Source organism: Chroicocephalus ridibundus, chromosome 13 (assembly GCF_963924245.1).
Source record: "Chroicocephalus ridibundus chromosome 13, bChrRid1.1, whole genome shotgun sequence".
NCBI classification, from domain to species: domain Eukaryota; kingdom Metazoa; phylum Chordata; class Aves; order Charadriiformes; family Laridae; genus Chroicocephalus; species Chroicocephalus ridibundus.
In genome coordinates this window covers 3,074,126-3,096,411 of record NC_086296.1, presented here as the reverse complement: position 1 = coordinate 3,096,411, position 22,286 = coordinate 3,074,126, and the positions used below count along the sequence as shown (strand labels likewise).

The following is a 22,286-nucleotide window of genomic DNA, read 5'->3' as shown; positions in this document are numbered from 1 at the left end:
GCGGAGATCTTCTGTCTGATGGGGATCAGCCTCTGTCCAGCCAGCTCAGATGAAAACAAGTGAAAACAAAAATAAATCAAAGCCCGGATTGTTGAGGCAATTCCTCTGTCTGCTCCAGCACAGCCCTTGATGTTGGAGTCCTTCAGGGAGAATGAAAAATAATGGGAAAAGATCAAAGGGGAAGAGAAAGAGGGGGACGACTCTTGTGAAGCAGCCCCCCAGCCCCTGGCCCCAAGGAAAATGGCTTTTTGCTGCGTTATACATCTCCTCGGCCAGGAGCAGAGGACCCCGGTCCCCCATGGGGCTGGCCAGATGTGGCCATCTCCCGCTTTCCATCCCAAATCCTCTCCTCGGCCACCAGCCGCCTGCTGTATTTTAAGGGCACTTCTTAGCCATGAGCCTCCGGGCTGGCTCCTCATCCGTCACCATCTAAAAGTGCTGATCTGCTCCCGTTTCTGCTCGTCCTCCCGTGTTCCTGAGCGTGTGCCGGCCGGCTGCCTCCGCAGCACCTGGATTTGTAAAAGGGTTTATCCTGCAGACACTGATTTTAATCATTAAGCTGGAATTGCTGTTGCTGGATGCAAGTAACGCGTGGCAGCTGTGTTTGCTGAGGGCGCTGGGAGGAGCGCTGCCCTCGGGCTGTTGGGGACGGCGAACGCCGCTGGGGCTGGGGAAGGTGATCTGGGATTATTGAAGGATTGGGTTCGTAATCCCATCAGTTTCCATAAATATATCTGCTATTTTGCTCCACTGAAGCTCTTCAAATGCACAGCGTTACCGACGCCGTGCTGGCAGTAGCAGCCTGGGGAGGTCGCGTGGTCCACCTGGTTCCTGACTTGCTCTGAATTGCCTCAAAACATCTCCTCCTCCTTCTCAAAACATCTCCTCCTCCTCCTCCTCAAAACAGCCCAGTCTCGCTGGGCAGGTGGGATGCTCTGAGCACCCGGGGAGCACTATCACGGGGAAAAATAAGTTCCAAAGCATTGGTGTGAGATCCTTCAAGTTTTCGACTAACTTCGGACCAAGAGAAAAAAGGTCCTCTTGTGCAAAATGATTGCCCAGAGGGACAAATCTGTCAACCTTGCTGGAGTCAGCCAGGCTTTAATATGACAAGTAACTTGCAAAGCTGAGGAAATCCTTACAGCTGTTGTGAGCAGAAGCGTGTGCGTAGGGAGGGCAGCCCCACATACTGCGCACTGCGGGGGTCACGAGGGCCACGAGACCGGGTCCAGTGCCTAGAGAGACATACGGGAGTTGTCCCTGAAGGAGGAGGGGTTGCAGGAGGGGGCGAGTGGACTTTAAGGAGGAAGAAGCTTTTCGGTTCAGTTAGTGATGTTACGCAGATGGGCGGTAAGGTGGAATCGTAGAATCACAGAATTGTCAGGGTTGGAAGGGACCTCAAGGATCATCTAGTTCCAACCCCCCTGCCATGGGCAGGGACACCCCCCACTAGATCAGGCTGCTCAGAGCCCCATCCAGCCTGGCCTTAAAAACTTCCAGGGATGGGGCTTCCACCACCTCTCTGGGCAACCTGTTCCCGTGTCTCACCACCCTCACGGTGAAGAACTTCTTCCTAACGTCCAGTCTGAATCGGACGTTAACGCTAAATCTCTCCCTAGCAGCCATTGTCTTCGAGGTGGAAACCGTCGTTTGATGTGGGTTGATTGCTAGCTGGTTTGCATCCTCGTCCAAGCACTGCTGGGGGGCAGAGGCCCCCTCCCTGCCCACCGGTGGGGCTCCTGCCCGCTTTCCCCGGGCTAGCTTGGTGCCCAGAGGGCATTTCCAGGCTGTGGTCCTCAGGGTTGTCATGTTGCTCCGAGCAGGTCAGCAAGGGCAGTGCCTGGCGTGAACCTGCCCGTTCGGGATGCGAGGGAAGGGCTGACCCAGCAGTCTTTGGTGGGGGGGGGATCGAAGGAAGCTGGGGTGCACTGGTACAGCATCCCCACCCGCCTCCCCATCCCTACAAGCACCAGTCCTTTTTTGTTTTATTTGATTTTGGTTTTGGGGGGTTGCACGTGGGAGTGAGCAGGGCGGTTTGCCCGAGGGGGCCGAGCCCGCGGCCGGCTCCGCTGGGGCTGGCTCTGCCTGAGCCCTTCCTTGCTCCCCCGCGTCCCCCTCCCCAGTTGGCAGGAAGCAGTTCATGAAGTTCGAGTGTGCGAGCAATGCCGCCGAGGTGCTGGGCTGCGACCTGGAGGAGTTCACCACCGCCGTCTTCAAACACCACCTGAAGCAGATCCTGGTGCAGGTGACGGCACGAGGCAGCCGGCTGCCCCCGGCGGAGGAGAGCCCGGCAGGTACCGGGATGCTGCATCCCTTTTTTTCCTTCATTTATGGGTGATCGGGAAATGCTGGGCTCTGCGCTGCTTTGGACTTTTCAGGCGGTGAGGTCCATTTAAGTATGTTCATATTAATTAAATTATTAACTGCCTTGTCATGTAGATACCTGAAAGCCAACCCTGCCTGTCACTCCTTAGGGACACCTGAAAATCGGGTGAATTCAGATAACGCCCCTGGCAGACAGGTGACGTGGCTTAAACGCTGTGAGAGCTCTCCCAAGAAAATTGGGGAAACCCCCCCCAAACCAGGGGGGTGGGCATCCTTCCCCGTGCCCACCAATGCAGCCACGCTGATGTTGTGCTGCGGAGACCCGTGTCCTGCGGGGAGACACGGACACGTCGGGGCGTTGTGCTCCTGCTGGACAAACTGCTGCCGAGCCACTGTAAACCTCAAATTAATGAATGGCTGTAATTCGCGGAGGCAGATCCAGCATGCGCGTGGCAGGGGGTGTGAGATACCGCCCGGCTTTAAGGTCAGCCTTTCCACGCCCGACTCATCCGCGGCGGCAGAATGACAGCCTGTTATTCTGATAAAAGCAAGAACTTGCTGAACTGGCCTTTAACACGGCGATAGTTGTATTTCTTAAATAGGCGTTGGGCAGGAGGCGCTAGAGGAGCTGAAGGCAGGCGGGAGGAGATGCGCTGCAGCGATGGCAGGCGTGCGGGTTCTCCTGCCCTGCTACCGGCTCGGCTGCGGGTGGGCTGAACTCGGCTGGAAATAAACGATGTGGCTTCGTCTGCCCTTCTCTCTGCCAGGGCTGAAGATGACGGGTGTGGAGTGTGTGGAAGGGATGGCTTCGGGTCTCTACGAAGAGCTCTTTGCCGCCGTTGTCTCACTGATCAACAGGTACGGAGGGCTGGGGGGGTCCATGGGCAATGGCTCCTTCTGCTGGGGCTGCTGCGGAGGAGCCTTTGCTGGGGGCTCTCTGGAGGGGGACGTGGAGCAGGCAGCCGCCGCCTGCTGAAAAAAGGAGGTTATATGGAAATCTCTGTCTGGGAGAGCACGCTGGCAGTTGGGACCTTCCTCAGGCTGTTGGTCCCATGTAGCCGGCACTGAGGATGAAGGGACCCCGTGGAGCTGCAGTGTCTGTGCCTCCGGGTGGTGGACGGGGCAGCACGTGTCACAGAATCACGGGATCGTAGGGGTTGGAAGGGCCCTCTGGAGATCATCCCGTCCAACCCCCTGCCAGAGCAGGGTCACCCAGAGCAGGTGGCACAGGAACGCGTCCAGGCGGGTTCGGAGTGTCTCCAGAGACGGAGACTCCCCCACCTCTCTGGGCAGCCTGTGCCAGGGCTCTGCCACCCTTAAAGTAAAGAAGTTCCTCCTCATGTTTAGGTGGAACTTCCCACGGTCAAGTTTGTGCCTGTTACCCCTTGTCCTGCCACTGGGCACCACTGAGAAGGGTCTGGCCCCATCCTCTTCCCCCTGCCCTTTAGATATTGCTGAGCATTGATGATGTCCCCTCTCAGTCTGCTCTTCTCCAGCTGAACAGCCCCAGGGCTCTCAGACTTTCCTCAGCAGAGAGGTGCTCCAGTCCCTGAGCATCTTCGTAGCCTCTGCTGGACTCTCTCCAGCGGTTCCCTGCCGGCACGGGCAGCCTGGCACAGCAACCTGGCACCGGTGGCACTGGCACCGCTTCTGCTGCGGCCGGGGGACGTGCTGCTGCTGGCCAACCCCGAGCAGCGGCGAGCGGGGCATCGCAGCGCCGAGAGGAGCAGCCCGGCTGCCGTTAATAATAGATGTGACTTTGCAGTCTGAAATCAAGGTTAGCGGTACGGGCAGAGCAGTAAATCAGTCGGGGAATCCCACAGCGAGCCCTGAACACCCGTGGGAGGAGTCGCTTCATGGTAAAAGCTTGATCACGGGAGAGGATCGAGGTGTCAAGAGCGGTCCGGCACCAGAGGAGCCGCTGAGGTGCCCTGGAGGCTGCGGCTCGTCCTGCTGCCCGGTGCTGGTGCGGCCACGCAGGCGGCACCTTCCTCTTCCTCATCCTCCCTCTGCTCATTTCCATCGGGAGAGCCAGGATGGGAAGGGAAGCACATCCTCTGCGGCCTGAAGTGTCTTTTTCTTCAGGTGGTGTAAATCCAAAATGATCTACTCGGATAAATGGAATAAGTTAAGGATCAGGCCCACAAACCTTTCCATTTTCTCAGTTCCGATGCGCAACTCAGTTTGTTGAAGTCAGCATCCACCCAGAAGCTGGTGCCCAAAATACTCTGTGTTGTTGCTGCAGGTTTATTTTAACCTGCGGTTATTTAACCTGCAGAATATTTTTATTGTAATTCCTGGCAACCGCACTCCGAGGGGAAACTGCTGATGGTACTCAAAGGGCTGACGGAAGAGCAAAATGTTGCTGATTCTCCTAAATAACAGCATTAGCTCGGGATGTGTCCCGGGTCCCCTCTTCCCTTTAAAGGTAGCGTCCACACCAGCCCACCAAAGCCTCTGAAGCCATTGCAGCAATGATCCAGGAGAAGAGGCATGTTGAAGCGCAGCTGTGAAAATGCCGTTTTCCTCAGCGAGTTGATGGCGAACGCGAATCTTTTCAGCTCTGGCTGCAGGGGGGTGCTGGTGTGAAATCCTGCAAGCCATTCGGAAATACGCTTTTGTTTCTTTGTTCAGCCTTGTGCTTTCATGGAGGTGCTGGCATCCTCGGTGCCTTGCTGCGGAGGAGAAAGGCATCTCCGATGGGTGGCCCTGCCAATGGGGCAGCCGGGGAAGGGGCATCACTGTAGCTGGCGAAGCAGCACAACGCGATGGCTGTTTCAGAAATACACATTAAAAACAATCTCGGAGATTTCTCAGGGTCGGACTCCCCTGCTGTCCTTATCTGAAATACCGGGAATGGCTGCAAGCAATATTTGAAGAAGTAAACAACATCTCTGTTTCTCCCGAGGACCCCCTTGATGTCTGCTTCTCAGATCACGTGTGTTACGGGCTGCGGTTCCAGTCAGAGATTTCATCAGGAGCTGAACATCGGCAGCTTCCCCTGTAGTAACACCGCAGGCGTCATGGCATGGTGCAGCAGCTGGGGCTTTGGACACTTGCGTTGCCCTCAGTGTTGGCGTCACGTGCCAGCTTAGCAGCTTTTCAAATCAACTGGTCCATCAAACTTAACACATTTGGATGAAGATGTAGTACTTTACTTAAATAACTAGAGTGGCAGGATGAAGCCAAGCGTGGGAAGGGCGGCACCTCATCCCACCCCACCGTTAAGGGTTTGTTAGGCCAGGTCGGGAGCAGCCCATGCCATGTGTCTCCATCCAGGCTGGACGGAGGCGCTGGCTTGAGTAGATCAAAGAAGATTAAAAGACGGGTAGACATAGCACTTCGAGATATGGTTGGTGATGGTTTTTGTCAGAGTTGGGTTGATGGTTGGACTAGATGATCTGAAAGGTCCCTTCCAACCTAGGCAATTCTATGATTCTAAGAGGCAGGTGAAGCATAAGAGAGAAGCAAACAAGCTTGCACTCTTGCAAGTGCTCCCTGACTGGAGACACTGGGAGAGGGGGAGGTGGGAAGCGCTGGGCTGGTCACTGGTGGGATGGTGCCCACCTCGGGACGTGTATGTTGGGGGCAGGAGCAGTGTCACCTCGGAAGGCAGAGCTGAGGCATGTCATGGGTAAAACCTCATGGTGTGTGGGACTCTTTCCCCAGGTCTTTCTCCTCCCAGCACCTTTCCATGGCCTCCATCGCGGTGGTGGACACTCCTGGCTTTCACAACCCGCGGCACCAGCGGGGTGAGCGAGCGGCGACTTTTGAAGAGCTCTGCCACAACTACGTGCACGAGCGGCTGCAGGCCCTTTTCTACGAGAAAACCTTTGTTTCGGAAATGGAGAGGTACAGAGAGGTGAGACGTGAGGGCTGGGAGCAGCATCCCAGGGACCAGCTTCCCAGCACCCGGGGACGGGGCTGCATTTGACCCATCGGATCCCTGTGCCCTGCCATGGTGTGACTGAATAACACACTTCAGCAGCTTCGATGGGAGGGGTGTTGCAGAAATGAGGGGTCTGTACAGAGCGGTAGCCTTGAAGTGGGTCTCTTGTGCCCCCACTGCCCCACTGATGGATCGTCTTGGGTATTTCTGAGGTGCTAGAGATGCCAGGCTGTCTGGGCACCTCTTTGGGCAGGCTTGTTCCAGCTCAGGAGGCTTCATGCCCTTCTGTTGGTGCAGCTGAGTTTTTCCTCAGGTGATGAATAATGGAGAATAGAAAGGAAAATGATAAATTATTGCAGAAATAAGCTGCTGATAAATCTACAAGCAGAGATGAACTTATCAGTCTCGCAGAAGTTTCTTTATTACCTCTAGCCTTGGGAAAATAGTTGAATTCCCATGGCTTAATATTCACACATCACTTGCGCCAAGTGAGTATCCGTGTGCTCTTTACTAGTGATGGATGTGTAGTTACTGGCCGAGCTTGAGACGACAGCGTGCTCAGCAGGCTCGCCTTGCCTTGGCTTTGCTGCTGGCTGAGGACGGCTGCTCCGGTGCAAGACATTTTCCTGTGAGCCGTGGGACTGTGACTGCGACCCGGTGACTCCCAGAGCTGGGTCACGCGTGGGGCTGATGGTGGCACGTGCCCCTGGGGTTCGGCTGCTGCTTTATGCTCCACCTGCGTGCTCGGGCTGCAAACCTGAATCCCTGAGCAAAATCTCAGCGTGTTACCATGGAGAGACGTTAAAGCTACAGTTCTTGCTGAACATCCCTGGTTCACACATGAGCAAGAGCAAGCCGTGCTTGCCCTGCCCTTCCCGGGGGGGTCCCTGCCCTCCAGGGCTTGGCGTGGGGGGCGTCAGGGGTGGGTGCTGCAGCAGCGGGTGGTGGGTGAGCCCTGCAGCCCCGGGCTTGCAGCCTGAAGCCCTCGGTTGAGAAAGGGCAACGATGCCTGCAAGCTGCAAATTAAATAATGGGTTGTTTTCTTGGCGCTTTCTCATTAAGTCTTCAGTTATTGTTATATCCTTGATTTATGCAGCTTGGCTGACATCCACAAAGCACTGCAGGAGCCTGTTGGGTGCGGTGGTCCCGACAGCCCTGCCCGCGGGGACAGATGTGGCCGTGCCTCCGCGTCACGGCAGAGACGTCTCCGGTGGTTGCATCCCTGCAAAGCCGGGCGGGAGCTCGGCCCGCACCACCCTCCTCCCGCTCCGTGCAAACATATCTCGTCTTGGCTTTCAGATGCCAGACCATGACTGAAGCAAGCTTTTAAATAATGTTTTCCAGGAAAATGTTGAGGTGTCTTTTGATCTTCCAGAGCGCTCGCCACTGGCCACGCTGTCCATCATCGACCTGAGCTCCTCACAGGTAACCTGTCCCCATGGCCGTGGTGGGAGTTGGTTCCGTGCTTGAAGCATCCTTGAGCAGTCCAGGCTGTTGCAAGGGAGCGTACAGCATCAACCAAGACTTTTTTGGCTTTTTAAAATGCAAGCATCTTTCCTGGTGAAGCCCTGCGCGCCGGGCACCCCTCCCGGCTTGGCTGCAGAGCTGGGATGACTTGTTCCTCCAGGATACTGTGGAGGTCTCATGGGTGATGTCCAGAGCTGGATCAGGCCAGGGTGGTTTCCTGACCCTGGTCTGGCTGGCCTGGGGCAGGGGACACGGTTGAGCAGAGGTGGTGGGGAGCCGGGTGGGAGTAAGGTGAGGAGCAGGGTGACATGGCTGTGGCTGCCCTCCTGCTCCTTCCCTGGCACCAAGCGCCATCTCCCTTCGGCAGCCGCAGGTGCTGCCCGGCAGCCCGGGGGCCGATCGCCGGGGGCTGCTGTGGATCCTGGACGAGGAGGTGCTGATCCCAGGCTCCGGGGACGGCGCTGCCTTCGACCGCCTGTGCTCCTACTTCGCCACAAAGGGACCCGAACAGGAGGGTAAGTGCGGGTCAGCTCGGCTGCCCATCCTTTGGCATTGCCATTTAGCTTTGGAAACTTAAGAAAGCATGCAGCAACTTGAATATCTCACCGTCCTTTTCATCTTGGGGCAATCCTGGGGTGCCGTTGCAGGGGATGGCTGCATGCGCAGGTGCGAGCAGGCGCTGCACTTCGAGATCTCCCACCAGCTGGGCACGGACCCCGTGCGCTACGACCTCACGGGCTGGGTCAGCAAGGCCAAACTCAACCTCTCGGCAGAAAACGCCATCCAGGTGCTGCAGCGGTCCAAGGTGTAAGTCCGAGGCGGGTGCCATGGTCATCCCTGTGCCCGTAAGAGAGGTTTGGTGTGATTCCCATCATGAGTCGGGGCTGGAAATTGCAAACCTGCCCCAGCTCCCAGAGGTGGTTTGTGGTGGGGAAGGTGGAGGGTTGTGAGGCGTCCTGATGGGGAGGAGAGGACCCACAGCCTGGCAGTGGGCAATGGCCTTGGCACTGTCTGCGAGGGGTCCCTGCCTGTCCCCTCACCTCCTGCCCAATGCACAGCCCAGGGGACGGAGCTGATCTGGCCTCAGGTGGCCTTGGAGGGGATGGGATCTTGAGCAGATCCCACCTGCGGGGCAGCCCGAGGCGCTGCCGACACCGGCGTTGCATTGTCAGAGTCCAGCTCCACCCGGGGGAAAAACTGTAAGGAAACCAGAAGAAAAAACCCCAGCTTTCAGCCCAGCTTTGTGGGAATCTTGAGAGTTTTGTTAAGGTGGGGGGAGCAGATGTCAAGTGATTTGACTTACAGCTTTCAAGCCCGCGGGCTGACTGACAGCCAGATGTACGCGTTGTGATGGCAGTAGACGCTACAGACCGAGCTGGTGAATTATGCCGCAGTGAACAGCTTTCCATCAAAGCTGGCTGAGTGCTGCGAGTCAGCAGATCCCTGCCATTGATGTTTCCGTGGGAGTCCCCTCCTGCAGCGGCGGGGTGAGGGGTACAGGGGGACCCCGCAATGTCCTCGGCTCTACAGTGCCGCGGGGTTGGGCGTCCGGTGCGGGTCGGGGTCACAAGACGTCACCGGCCGAGGGCAGCTCCCCGTGCAGCGACCGCGCAGGTTTTCCCCACCACTTGGAGGAACCTTGTAAACTAAATTGGAAATGAAATGTAACCGAGCTGCCGCAGATGTCTCCTCCGCACACGGGATGATTTTCACCTTCTGCTTCATCACGCCCCGCTCGTTTTGTATCGGGCTTTGATGCAGGGAAGTTTTAGTAGCGGTGAATGGTTTGGTGCCCAAACGAGAGCAACAGAAAGGGTTGGGGGTGTCCTGCTCTGCTCCGCGGCTGGGTACCCCATGGCAGCACCAATGCCGAGTTTGAGGTGCAGGGCATTCCATCCCTGTAAGGGGCTGGGAAGCAGAGGTTCCCCGGCACCCCTGTGGCCCCACCGCCCCGTTTTGCTGCTCTCCCCAACAGAGATGCCGTGAAGGAGCTGGTGGCGCCGCGCTCGCGGGCACTGCTGGCCTGCCGCGCCGTGGCGGGGCTGGAGGGACGCTCCCAAGCCGTCCTGCACCGCAACGCCTGCGTCAGGAAGACCTTCGCCAGCAGCTTCGCAGCCGTGAAGAAGAGGTCGGTGTGCGCTCAGCTCAAACTGCAGGCGGTGAGTGCGGGCGCCGGGACCCTCCTGGCTGCGGGTCGGGGTGTTTGCGGTGTCCTGACCCCACACTGAGACCCTGCTTTAGACACACTCCTCCTTAGCGGGGAGCCCCAACCCCCCGGCAGGTACCTTCCACTGGGGTCACCAGCGCGGCTCTGTGTCCTGCAGGGCTCTTGGCCCAGGATGCTGCTTTGGCTGCAGGTGGCCACAAGCCTCCCCCAGCACCGCTGCCTCTCAGGGGAAGCATCCCAGGCAAACAAATCATAAAGCAGATTACACACGCACCTTGCTGGGCCGCCGCTTAATCCTCTTAAGCACTCAGACGAGTAGACTAGCCCTCTGTGCTGGGCACATGCCAAGCTCCTGCTGATCTCAGCCATAATAAGGCACCTAAACTCTCTCGAGGAGACGAGGCTTAGCCTCCGTAGACTCCCCAGCCAGCCCACTTTATGGTCCTGGCTGTCCCTGGTAAACGCTGACCACGAGCCCTCAACCCAGGTAACTTTTTGTAGCCCATCAACCGAAAACATGGGACATTAGGAGGAAGGGTCCTGCTCAGCACCTAAGACCTTCTCTTCAGGCTCCCCTCTCTGGCCGAAGCTGTTGTTCCTAACATGCACTTTGAGGGCCCTGGGGATGATTCCTTTACCTGCCCAGACACCTGGTGGAGGGTGAATGGGCAGCGTTTCCCACTGCTGACCTCTGCTTGCCTGGCAGGACGCGCTCACGAACCTGCTCCGACGGTCCCAGCTGCACTTTGTCCACTGCCTCCTGCCGGGAATGGGGACAGAGGGGCCGGTCCCTCGTCCCCCCGCGCCGCCCGACGCAGCCCTGCGGCTGGACGTGCCAACCCTGCGAGCCCAGCTGGAGGGGACCCAGCTCCTGGACGCCCTGCGCCTCCACCGCATCGGTACGCCCGGCCCTCCGTCGCTGCTGCGTGCCATGCCAGTCCCACCTGCCGGTGCTCAGCCCTTCCATGCTTTGCTCATCATCTCCTTCTTGTCAGCCCCACTTCAGAAAGCCCCCGAGTTTTTATCGCTGCTTTTTGCAGGGGTTCCCAGCCCCTCTCCTGCCCACAGCCTGAGCGTGGGTGGCTGCAGCTCTGGTGGGATGCTCCCCTTGGAGCATCCGTGCATCAGGCTGTACCTGCACCGACCGCGGTCACAGTCCGTGCCAGGGGGAGAGGGACCCGTGCAGGAGGCCCGGGGGGATCTCTTGCACGAACACGAGGCACCGGGATGGCGTCTGGCCACCTCGAGCGCATCTCTGCTACTTCTCCGCTCCCTCCGCCCTGCCCTCGCTGCAGGGTTTTCTCTCCGCTGAGGGCAGCTCCTCCCGTCCCCGCCACCCGCGACACCTTTTGCTGCGTGCAGGACCTGCCACCCTTTGCAGCAACACCCACCGTGGCTCCCTCCCCAGCGCTTCAGTGCAATCCAGGTGCCCCTGGGCTGGCGTGACCCCCAGCGATGTCTGTCTGCCCCCAGGGTACGCGGATCGCCTCCTCCTGACCCAGTTCCGACGACGCTTCCAGATCCTCGCTCCGGATGTCATGAAGAAGTTCACCTCTGCCTACGAGGTGCCGGATGAGAGCAAGGTGTGTGCCGGGATGGTGTGGGGAGCACGGGCTGAGAGCCCCACGTGGGACTCTACCGGTGTCGGAGTTCTCCCAGCCCTTCCCAACGCGGTGGGGGCTTTCTTTGCGGTGAGAAGCAATTCCCGGAGTTCCCTGCAGGCAGCCCCAGGCCGGCATTGCCTGTACTCTGTGTGTGAGCCTGGCATTCCCCTTTCCCAGCGAGCTGGGTCATACCAGCATCTCCCGGCCCTGGGACAGGAGCTGCCTCCGAGTCCCTGCCTCACCCAGGCGTTCGGTGTCTGCCAATATTATTCCTTTGACTGCGGTAGGGTCGTTACCCGCAGGTCTGTGGGCTGCCGAGCTCCGGTATCTCCCGACAGCTGTGTGTGATACTCCTTTGCTCTGCCATGGGTGGGAGCGCACATCTGGACAGCTGTTGAGGAGCTTTAGTAGCCGGGTTGTCACTGCGGGTCTGGGGGTTTCTTAAACGTGAGGCCGTCCACAGGAACTAGGGATGAAGGAGAAAAAAAATCCCCGTTCGGGAAGGCTGAGGGCAGCTCACCAGCATTCACAGCGCTGCTGGGAAACGGCGATTGGGTTTGGGAGCCTGCGGGGTCAGTCCGTATGTCTGGGCTCCGGGCGGTCGGAGCTCCCTGTCCGTGATCAGCAGCGATCTGGCGCTGGGGCTGGGTCCCGCGTCCCGCAGCGCGGGGTTGCAGGGGGCGGCTTTGCATCCTGCCGCTCTTCACCCTTCCCCGCGCGTGCCCGAGCACGGAGGGACGTGGGTCCTCCAGCAACCTGGCAGAGCAGCCGAGCTCAGCTCTCCATCCCGGAGTTTCTCCCCCCGAGGACGGTTTTTGCAAAGGCAGTAAACATGCCTGGCGTGGGCTGCGTTTGCCAACGTTATTGCACCGTGGAGAGGACTTGGAGAAATCAGCCTGGAAATGAAACCTGTTATTGCTTCTTTTTAATACTCAAGAGGAAATGGCTTTGAAAATCCTGGTTGCTGAGGGCTGTGCCTCGGTCCTCCGGTGTGTGTGCCTGGCAGGTCTCGTTTTGCAGGACAGGGAACAACCTGGGGGACCGGAGGGGCGTGCGGAGGGCAGGATCCGTGCGTTGCTTTGGTCTGGCATGGCAGCATCCTATCCTTCACCCCAGCTCCCCCAAAAACCAGCTGGCTGAGGACAAGCCAGGCAGCATTCCCAGGGACCCAGCAGAGCGGGGAGCACGTGGAGGTTCCCCAGGGACCGGGCATCGTCTGCCTTCAGGGTGGCTCCTTCAGCCCAGGGTGGCTCCTCGCCCCGTCCCATGAAGCCTGAAAGTCAAAAAGAGCTCAGGATTGAAGGCGGAGATTTGCCAGTTTTATTTGTTTCATAATAAATTTGTAGCAAAAAGTGGGGAGGACCACCCCTGCCCCCCGAAGAGGCTTATGAGCGAGCCGAGAAGCACCGAGAGCCGGGAAGAGCCGCGAGGGGATGAGTTAAACATGGGCACGTGCTCTGTTGTGCAAACTGCCAGCCAGCGTGTGCAAATTCAGTTAAGACCTCGGGATTTAATAAGACAAGTTTGACAGTAGGAAAAGGTCAATATTGTTATTAAAAGCTGTAAGGAGGCAGAGGGTGCCTCGTCAGCAGCGTGTAAGCAGGGGATTTGAAAAATCCCGTCTTCCCCGGAGCTTGTTGCCACGCGGTTTTGTTAGCTGGAGGCTGCTTCCCGGGGAGCTGCGGTAGCTCGGCCGCTGGAGCACAAGAGATGCTTGTCTGTAGTGAGGGTGACGGTGCTGCGGTAACCGACCCCATGCTCATGTCAGACCTGGCTTTTGGGAATGGGATGGGATAGGAAGGGACGGGATGGGATGGTCCCATGCAGCCCTGTGCCTGGCCCCAGTCGGGATGGGATGGGATGGGGTGGGATGGTCCCATGCAGCCCTGTGCCTGGCCTCAGTAGGGATGGGATGGGTTGGGATGGGAATGGGGTGGTCCCATGCAGCCTTGTGTCTGACCCCAGTTAGGATGAGATGGGATGGGATGGGATGGGATGGGACGGGATGGGATGGTCCCATGCAGCCCTGTGCCTGGCCTCTGTCAGGATGGGATGGGATGGGATGGGATGGGATGGTCCCGTGCAGCCCTGTGCCTGGCCCCTGTCACATTGGAATGGGATGGGATGGTCCCGTGCAGCCCTGTGTCTGGCCTCAGTAGGGATGGGATGGGATGGGATGGGATGGGATGGGATGGGATGGGATGGGATGGGATGGGATGGGATGGGATGGGATGGGATGGGATGGTCCCATGCAGTCCTGCGCTGGGTGCCAGTAGGGATAGGATGGGATGAGATGGGATGGGACGGGGTGGTCCCACGCAGCCCTGCGCCTGGCCCCAGTCCCAGCAGTGCCGTGGGAGTGGGGCATGGCCACGGCGCTGGTGCTTCCTCACCTCCAGCACAAATTTTTGGGCACCGTGGTGGTCTGTCCCCCCCGTGCACTCGTGTGCTCCGGCCCCACTTCGCCCTGGTGCATGCACAGCTGCTGGCGAGGGCTCGGGGTGCGGTTCTGCTGCAGCAAGGTGCTCCTGGGGCCGTGCCAAAATATTTCTGACGTGGGTTTGTCCTTTGTGGAGGAGATGCGCGAGGCTGCCAGAGGTTGTTGTATGGAGTGAAGTATTAGCGGAGGGTTTTTGTCACAGTTTCTGTAGCTCTGGGGTTTTCAAATCATCCATTCGTCCAGATAGTGATTGCTACCTTGGGGAAATGTACGGTATTTCTGGCTGTTACGTTTGCGTGTCAGTCCAAAGCTCAGAGTAATTGAGTTCAGGAATTCTCCTACCTCTGGTGACTAAACTCCTGCTTGCCTCCCCGCGGGGGCTCGGCCCTGAGCCGGCGGGCTCGAGGGGGGGCTCGGGGGGGAGCTCGGTGCTTTATCCTCTCGCCTCCAGGGGACGAGCTGGTGACAAGCTGGGCAGGAGGGGGGTGCGGGGGCTCGTGGCTGAGCAGCGCAGTTGGACCCCGGTTGGATGGTGCCGGCTTGGGCTCTCGCTTCCCCCGGAGCAGCCTCCTTCCGCGGCCACCTGTGGATCGGGGTCCTTCCACACCAGGGATGGCAGCAAAAAGGGGGAAAATCTCGCGTGCAGCTGCAGATCTCCGCTCCCCATCCTGCCGAAAGCCTCCGGGGCAGAAAGCCCTTCTAGCTCCAGGACTTGGGGCTGGAGCAGCCCTTCCGGAGGCCGCTCGCGGGCCGGGCGGGTGGGCTTTTGCATGGGGAGGAGGAAGGGTGAGCAGAGCTGGATGCACCCTTACTGGTGCATCCCATAAGGACCCAATGCCCATAAGGAGCGGGGGTCTCTGCACCCCATTTCAGCAGGTTCATACCAGGGTGTGAATATTTTCTGAGCAATCCCGCGATGTGCTCCTTCTCCACAGGCTATAGAGGAGCTCTTCCAGGCGCTGGATCTGGAGAAGAAGAGCGTGGCCGTAGGACGCAGCCAGGTACGGTGGCTCCGGTTTCTGCTTCCCTGTTGCTCTTGGTGCGTACGGGCACAGCCAGCCCCGTGCCGGGCACTTCCCAAAACTTCCCAAACTGGAGAGAAAAACTCTCTCCTGTCGCTCCCTGTGGCGCCCAGGTGGGCTGGGAAACCAAGCCTCTCTGAAAACCGAAGCAGAAGGCTCCTAATTCACATTTGAAAGCATTAGCCAGTCGGGATGGGATGGGATGGGATGGGATGGGATGGGATGGGATGGGATGGGATGGTCTCGTGCAGCCCTGTGCCTGGCCCTAAACTGTGTACCTAATTATCGAAATCCAGCCCCTAATGGCATTTAAATTCCTAATTACCTTTGATGTCTCATGGGAGTAAATGGGGTGTGGGCGGCTCATGGTTTCGGTGGGCCGGAGTTAACACCGCTGAGCTGGGAGCTGCAGGTGCAAGAGTTGTTGTAACAACAACATTTGAACTTAAGTGCAATAATCTCAAAGAAAAATTAATTTTGCGTGTGTGCTTGCCTTCAGCTCTCTGAGTCTATAAAGAAAGAATTCATGAAACGGTTCTGTGGAGCAAAATAACTTTCTTTTATCCTGCACAGTGCAGTTTGCAATTATCTCTTCTATGAAACCCTTGTACTTAATCAATAGCGCGATAGCAGCTCCAGTCACATCTTGTTATAGAGGAGTTAGTTTTGCCATCGCTTTGAGCATTGATTTTGTACTAGCTTCTAAAACTCGCTGGCTTGTGAAGTTAATACAGACATTAATGAGACAATCAAATAGGTGGTGGAGCAATCATAGCATTATCTCAAGAAAGTGAGTTTCCTTGGAATTGTTCTTTGATTCAATTTGGCATCTTTAAAACGCAGCTCTTTAAGTACGCCACCGGCTTCACAAGTGTAATTCAGTTTTTATTAAAGCTGTATTATGCAAATGGCGTGCAATATTCAGAATTGATGGGTCCCATATCCCGAGAGCTTCGCCCGGCGATGGCTGGGAGATGCCTTGCACTCCGAGAGATCGATACCGGGCTAAATTTGATGGCATCAGCAGATCTGTATCATTTATGAGGTGTTTCTGATAAGTTCAGTGAAAGAAAATGATGTGGTTAATTCTGTTTTTCCTATTGTAAACTAGCATCTTTGCTGTTATCCGTGTGTACGCTGTCAAAAATGCTGTTTCCAGCAGAGGCAGCGCTGCCGTCCAGGCAGCGGGTGGGAAACGGGCAGCGCCCCAAGGGAAGAGCTTCAAGGACTTGCAGCTTCTTGTGATGGTTGATGCCGAGGTCAAAAAGGAGGAGCGAGAAGAGGCAGGGCCGGAGAGCAAATGCCAGCGCAGAGTGCCAGACCCCAAAGGGCACTCAGCAGCCCAGTCCCCAGGGAGTCAGTGGGACCCGGGCAGCCCCGTACGCCCAGTTTCAGGGATGCCCAGGAGCAGGAGACGGAGGGGCGGGTGGAAGGAGCTCTCCGGGATGTGCAGCCATCGCGGTGCCAGGGTCGGGGATGAGATGGAGCTGGGACACAGCTCCCTCTTGCTGTCCCATGAGTGTCCCAGGGCCATCTCAGGCCCCGTGGTGGCACGGGGCAGACAGACATGTTGAGGGTTTGGCCAGGCGGGGCTGGAGTCCAGTGTTTTGGGCTGGTGCAGTGGTTGCACTCGCTGCTCCCAGCCGGTCCAAGGACCTTCAGTCTCCTGCAGGTCTCGGGAGAGGCTGCCAGGTCTTAGCCAGAAATACGTCCCGTTGGCTGCGGGCAGGTTTCAGACACCATCCTGGGGGGGTGTAACCACCATTGTTTGCTGTCAGGTTTTCCTGAAGCCGGGGGTCATCTCGAGACTGGAGAAGCAGCGTGACAAGCTGGTAGCCCAGAAGATGATCCTGCTCCAGGCTGCTTGCAAGGGCTTCCTCAGCCGTCAGAAGTTCAAGAGGTTGAAGGTATCCATCCTGCGGGTCGTGGATACCCTGTGCCCACCAAAGCACAGGCTCGATGCTGCTGTGATACAGCCCAGAGCATCCAAATTACCTCTTTGAGCAGAACAGGTTGCTCCTTTGGAGGGTACCCACTCTGCCCTGCCCCGTGGGCAGCCATAAGGTGCCATGCTGCTGACCCCTGCGGTGCAGAGCTCCTCCACCACCTCATCCCTCTCCATCCCGGTGCCCCAGCCTGGTCCTTCCCGAGGGGCTCGGTCGTGGCTGGGCTTGGGGCACTGCCGGCTGTGTCTCCCCACAGATCCAGCGCCTTGCCATCCACTGCATCCAGAAGAACCTGGTGGTCTTCCAGGCGGTCAGGCACTGGCCCTGGTGGCAGCTGCTGAGCCGCGTGCGGCCCTTGCTCAGCGTTAACCTCGCAGAGGAGCAGCTCCATGCAAAAGAAGTATGTGCCAAGCGATGGGTCGGGATGGGATGGGAAGGGACGGGACGGGACGGGATAGGACAGGAAGCTTTAGGGGCTCTGCCTGGTGGGTCGGTCAAACTGGAAGTCACTTCTGCCAGGGCAGAGATGTTTTGCTGACCATCCAGAAGTCATCGTCTCTTCTTAGCACTGCATTTTTTTCCCCCAAGTGATGTGTTTTGCAGAGCTGTGGAGGGAGAAATAACTCTCCTTCCTTAGAAGGACGGTAGCAAATGCACCACGTCCCCGCAGCCAAAGCCGAAGCCCCATCCCCGGGCCATGGCTGCCCCACTGCTCTCCCCATGCCCCCCATGAGCTTGCTGGGGCTGGGTAGGCTGAGCTGAGCCCCCTGGGGATGGATGCCCCACATCAGTCTGTGGGACAATGGGTGACGAGCAGCCAAACACATCCTTGACACAGGGGACTCTGCTCTGTGCTGTCAGCAGAGCCGTACCGTACCGCCTTCCACCTGAGCTGCCGCTGGTGATGGGAGACGTTAATGGGCATTCGCTGACCCGGGAAAGGCACCTTTTGCCCCTCTGCACCGTCGGAGGTCTGCACTACATTCTTAGCCCATCTTCCTTGGTGTTCCTGCTCCTCCTCTTGCCTTAGTGAGGTTTTAACAAGATGTTTTCAGGCTGGTTCAGATGAAATAAAAGCTGCCCAAGCCTCTGTTTCTCTCTCCAAACCCGCCTGGGATCCATCAGGCCCCATCACCCGTTAACCTCTGTTTTTATCACAACTCGGCACGTTCTGCTTCTGTTCAGCGTTGGACATCAAAGCAGGACAAGGCTGCACCGAGCAGCGCTTTCTGCGGTTCCAGTCAGGCTGCCTGAAAGAGAATCACAGAAAACAACGTGCCTTTGCCACCGCTCTGTGATAGCCTGCCAGGGCCCCGGGAACGCTCCATGAGCAAAATTCAGACGTTTGGCTGTTCATCCCGGGCTTTTGAGCTTTGCTTCTTTCTCATAAAATGTGCTCTGTACGTACACCAAAGCTGACATTCCCTCCAATGAAATTCGTGTCAGGAGCGGTAGTCCCGGCGATTTGCGGTGAGCAGCCTTCAAAGTTGCCCAGTAAATTTTATTAATAAGGCAGCTATGTCTCTCCCGCTTATTTTTAACAGAAAATGAGATTTTCATAAATAAACTGAGGATGCTGGAGCTCTCCGTGTGTGTTGTTGTGCAATCTTCCCTAGGAGGAGCTGGCGGCGCTGAGAAGGAAGCTGGAAAAATCCGAGCAGGCGTGCAGCGAGCTCAGGCAGACCGCAGAGAAGCTGGAGAGCAAGGTAGAGCCCCCCAGAAAAGCCCCGCTTGGCGGAGTTGGAAATTAAGCCATATCGGGATAAATATGACCACCGAGTACATTAGAGCGGGAGCAGGTGACCAGAACCAGAGGTGGGTCTCTCTGCGGGACCCAGAGGGGCTGCAGCACCCAGGGCCAGCATCGCTGCAGGTTCCCCGCTGGGTGGGATCCCGCCGGCCAGAGCAATGGGACCCCCCGGGGTCTGCACCCAGCCCAGACACCCTGGGAATGGGCTGTTCCGGGGAGGGGTTGTCCCCAGGGAAAGCCTCATGTCCCCTCCGGCAAGGACAGATGTCACCTCGTGCTGCCACTGGCGCAGCGTACGAGGCTGAAAAGCGAATGTCATCCTTTCCGCTGACAAAAGGGTGTAATTAGAATGGGAAATTACAGACAGATGTATCATGTTCTCATTACGCTCTCAGGGCAGCAGGCTCGCCGACCTCTGCAGACACCAGAAGTGACTTAGTTTAATGGGACGAATGCTAATACTGGGGAGAGAGCGCACGGAAGCGTCCTGCCTGTCCCCTGGCTCCGAGCACGTCCCCGCAGTGCCCGGAGAGTAGCAGCTGCCGGGGCAGCAACTCAGCCCCGTGTTGGCAGGGACTTGGAGGCGTGTTGGGGACCACGCGCATCCCTGGTTGGACGTCGGTCCCGTATGGGGTCCCCCCTCGGATGCAGCGATTGCGGCTGGGTTTTGTTAAGCACCGTGAGGAGAAGGAGCTCCCAAGTTTGCTATAATTACCCTGGGTTTTCCTGGCTCACCAGGCTGCGGAGCTGTGGTCTAGGTGAAACACTGCACCTCTGGTTAACGGTACCAACAGCCCCGAGGGCCGGGGACCCCCTTCTCCATGGGAAGCAGTTAAAGATGATTTAGCTGAAGCTCCGTGTTGAAAATGAAATTGCACCCGCGAGGCTGGGACAGCTGAGCGAGGCTAAAGCCTCAGGACAGACCCAGGAAAAATGCCAACTCTCCAGGGAAAGAAAACCTATGGAGTCAAACTTGTTGGACCTCCGGAAGACCTTGTGGAGGGCACCCACAAGATGGGAAGTGCTTTAAAATGCTGTCAGGCAGAGGAAAAGCAGCACTGGAAGCCTGCGGGTTCCTGCTGGCCCTGCCGCCTCTGCAGCCCCTCGCTCAGCCTCTGCTTTGTGCAAAGTGGAATTAATTCTCTGGATTAATAGTTCCCCCCTTCATTCACCTGCCTGTCGTTTCAAATGAAACTTAAAGCTAATCATGTAGAAGGGTGCAGAAGCCTGATGAGCCCTGCCTGCGGCGCACAGGCAGCCGTGCGAGGGGTGCAGCCAGGGGACCCTGCAGCGGTTGCTCTTTGCTGGGCACTGCCAGTGGGAGCCTGGGTTCCCACTGGTGGCACTGGTCGGTGGCGGCGTGCGCTTACCGCATCCCCTAAGCACAGGCAGGTGCCAAAGGAGAGCAGTGAGGACACTCAGGTCAATGCGGGATGGCTGGGTCCCAAGCCGCCATGCGCGGTGATGCCCAGCCTGACTCCCTGTTGCCCCCCCGCCAGATCATTGACCTGACGACGGAGCTGTCGGATGAGCGGTACAAGGGCGACGTCGCCTGCCAGGTCCTGGACGGGGAGCGGGCAGAGAGGCTGCGGGGTGCCCGCGAGCTGCAGGAGCTGCAGGTAGGAGAGCCCTGAGCTGTCGGGCCGTGCCGGTGGCAATGCCATGCTCTCGGCACAACTGTGCTGGACCCGAGTGCCATGGAGCCAGGTAGAGCTGCTCCTTTCCATCCCCGGGTTTCCCCAGAGCAAACACGACCAAGTGCAGAAGAAACTGGAGTCGGTAGAAAAGCAGCTGGAAGAGGCACAGCAGCTGGTTCAGTTGCGTGAGATGAAGATCAGTGGCTCTGGAGGAGGTAGGGGCGTCCCTTCGGGGGCGATGCATGTTCTGGGCATCCAGCCTGACCTGTGGGACCAGCATGACTGTCCCAGCAAAGCCTCTTGCAATGGGCAAGCTTTGCCCCCCTTAAGCAGTGCTGCTCCCCCAGCCCCTGGCCACCCCAGGGTGTTTTTGGCACCCCGCCATTCTGCATTGCTCACCCGGCGGGAGCTGGCAGCGACGGCTCGGTCGCACACGGCTCTGGCTCTCGCAGGAGGCTGGGGATGCAGGCAGGGATTCTGCCTAAGGGTGCTGCTGGCACTTGGTGGCACTTGGTGGCACTGCCTGGCGCTCCCGGCAGCTCCGAGTGTGTTTGAAGCATGTTTTGGCGTGATGAGGGGGCTGCTTGGACACAAGTGGGATGGGATGGGATGGGGAGGGATGGGATGGGATGAGGTGGTTTGGGATAGGATGGGATGAGGTGGGATGGGATGGGATGGGCTGAGGTGGTTTGGGATGGGATGGGGTGGGACGGGGTGGTCTGGGATGGGATGAGCATGCACGCTTTGCCTAAGGCACATGTGCTGTGCGAGCTGGGGCACCCTGGGTGCACAAAGCAGATCTGCGCCCTCCGAGCTCGGAGCTGGCATTCACGCCATACGGGAGCTGCGGTGCCGTTGTGCACCTGCCCATCCGACCCCTGCTCGGCCACTCGGGCTGGTCAGGCCTGAGCACCCACCCAGTGCCCCCGGGTCTCTCCGTTCGCAGAGGACGAGTGGCAAGTGCGCTTCGACTGCGCGCAGACGGAGATCGCCTTCCTGCGGAAGCGGCTGGTGCAGCTGGAGGAGCGGCTGGAGTCCGAGCTGGGTGCCAGGACGGGGCTCGAGCAGAAGGTGAGCACTGCTGGCCCAAGGGAGGGGACAGGGACTCCCCAGGGTCATGCTGAGGAGTGGGGATGCCACTGGAGCCAGTTGTCCTCTCCTCGCTCCCAGGACAGGCAAAGGACTGAGACTCGGAAATGCAGCCGCTTGCTGCTGATGCTCCCATTGACCAGGAGAAACCAAGTGGTTTTTGCTGGTTTAAGAATAAATACCCCAAAACTTCCTACAAGCTTAAAAAGCCACTTTTGCATGGCAAAGTTGAACCTTGGTCAAGCGTGAGCGTGAGCAGGGGGTGGGAAGCTGCAGGGTGGAGAGGGACCCAGTGGTGGGTCTTGGTGTTGATCTGGCTTTTGGGTACTGGACGGGGTTGTGCTTGCACCATCTGTCCCACAAAGGGCTGCTAATGTAAAGAGCCGGCAGTTCCTGAGCTTTGCCATGAGGAGGGAAGAAGCCAGTTAGGGAGTCAGGTTACTTCCCATAAGGATAAAATAAAGAAATGAATATTATTCATGGTACATTAGAAAGTAATAAGAAAAGCAGCCCAGCCGTAGGAGCTTGGGTAAAGCAAAACAGCCCGTTTGCTTTCAGACACTTAGTCTGGAATTACAGGCTTCATTAATGCAAAGTTTTGCTTATTTAAAGTCATTCCTTAATGACTCCCTTCTCTGGCTGGCAAGAGCTCTGCATTGGCTCTTTGCCCCGAACACGACGCAGCTCCCTGGGGGATGCAGCCCCTGGGTCCAGGTGCTGCCTTTAGCAGAGGAATGGGATCAGGATTCCCCCTTCCCAGGGCAGCTCCACTGGCTCGGCAGGAGGGCTGGGATGCTGCGGGCACCCAGGAGGGTACCCAGAGCGTGAGGAGTCAGGGCATCTAATATTTATCCTTGTTTGGTGAAAGATCTCTGGGTGGAGCATCCCTGGGAAGAAGAGTGGGGCTGAGCAGTGGGCAAGGAGCAGCTGCAGGGTGCTGTAGGGTCCCC

At 58.0% G+C, this 22,286-nt stretch overlaps 1 protein-coding gene across 2 annotated transcripts in view; it reads left to right on the top strand.

The window, feature by feature from the left end:
- MYO18B (myosin XVIIIB) overlaps positions 1-22,286 on the top strand; it is an 80,728-nt gene that overhangs the window by 17,179 nt on the left and 41,263 nt on the right. For both annotated transcript variants that reach the window (XM_063350976.1, XM_063350975.1), the window contains exons 13-28: positions 2,124-2,294; positions 3,093-3,183; positions 5,995-6,187; positions 7,559-7,639; positions 8,049-8,196; positions 8,329-8,488; positions 9,657-9,840; positions 10,555-10,747; positions 11,322-11,431; positions 14,828-14,893; positions 16,693-16,821; positions 17,117-17,260; positions 18,477-18,566; positions 20,110-20,229; positions 20,354-20,462; positions 21,194-21,318. In XM_063350976.1, coding sequence (XP_063207046.1) covers positions 2,124-2,294; positions 3,093-3,183; positions 5,995-6,187; positions 7,559-7,639; positions 8,049-8,196; positions 8,329-8,488; positions 9,657-9,840; positions 10,555-10,747; positions 11,322-11,431; positions 14,828-14,893; positions 16,693-16,821; positions 17,117-17,260; positions 18,477-18,566; positions 20,110-20,229; positions 20,354-20,462; positions 21,194-21,318 — 2,114 coding nt within the window. The remainder of the gene's footprint in view (positions 1-2,123; positions 2,295-3,092; positions 3,184-5,994; positions 6,188-7,558; positions 7,640-8,048; positions 8,197-8,328; positions 8,489-9,656; positions 9,841-10,554; positions 10,748-11,321; positions 11,432-14,827; positions 14,894-16,692; positions 16,822-17,116; positions 17,261-18,476; positions 18,567-20,109; positions 20,230-20,353; positions 20,463-21,193; positions 21,319-22,286) is intronic.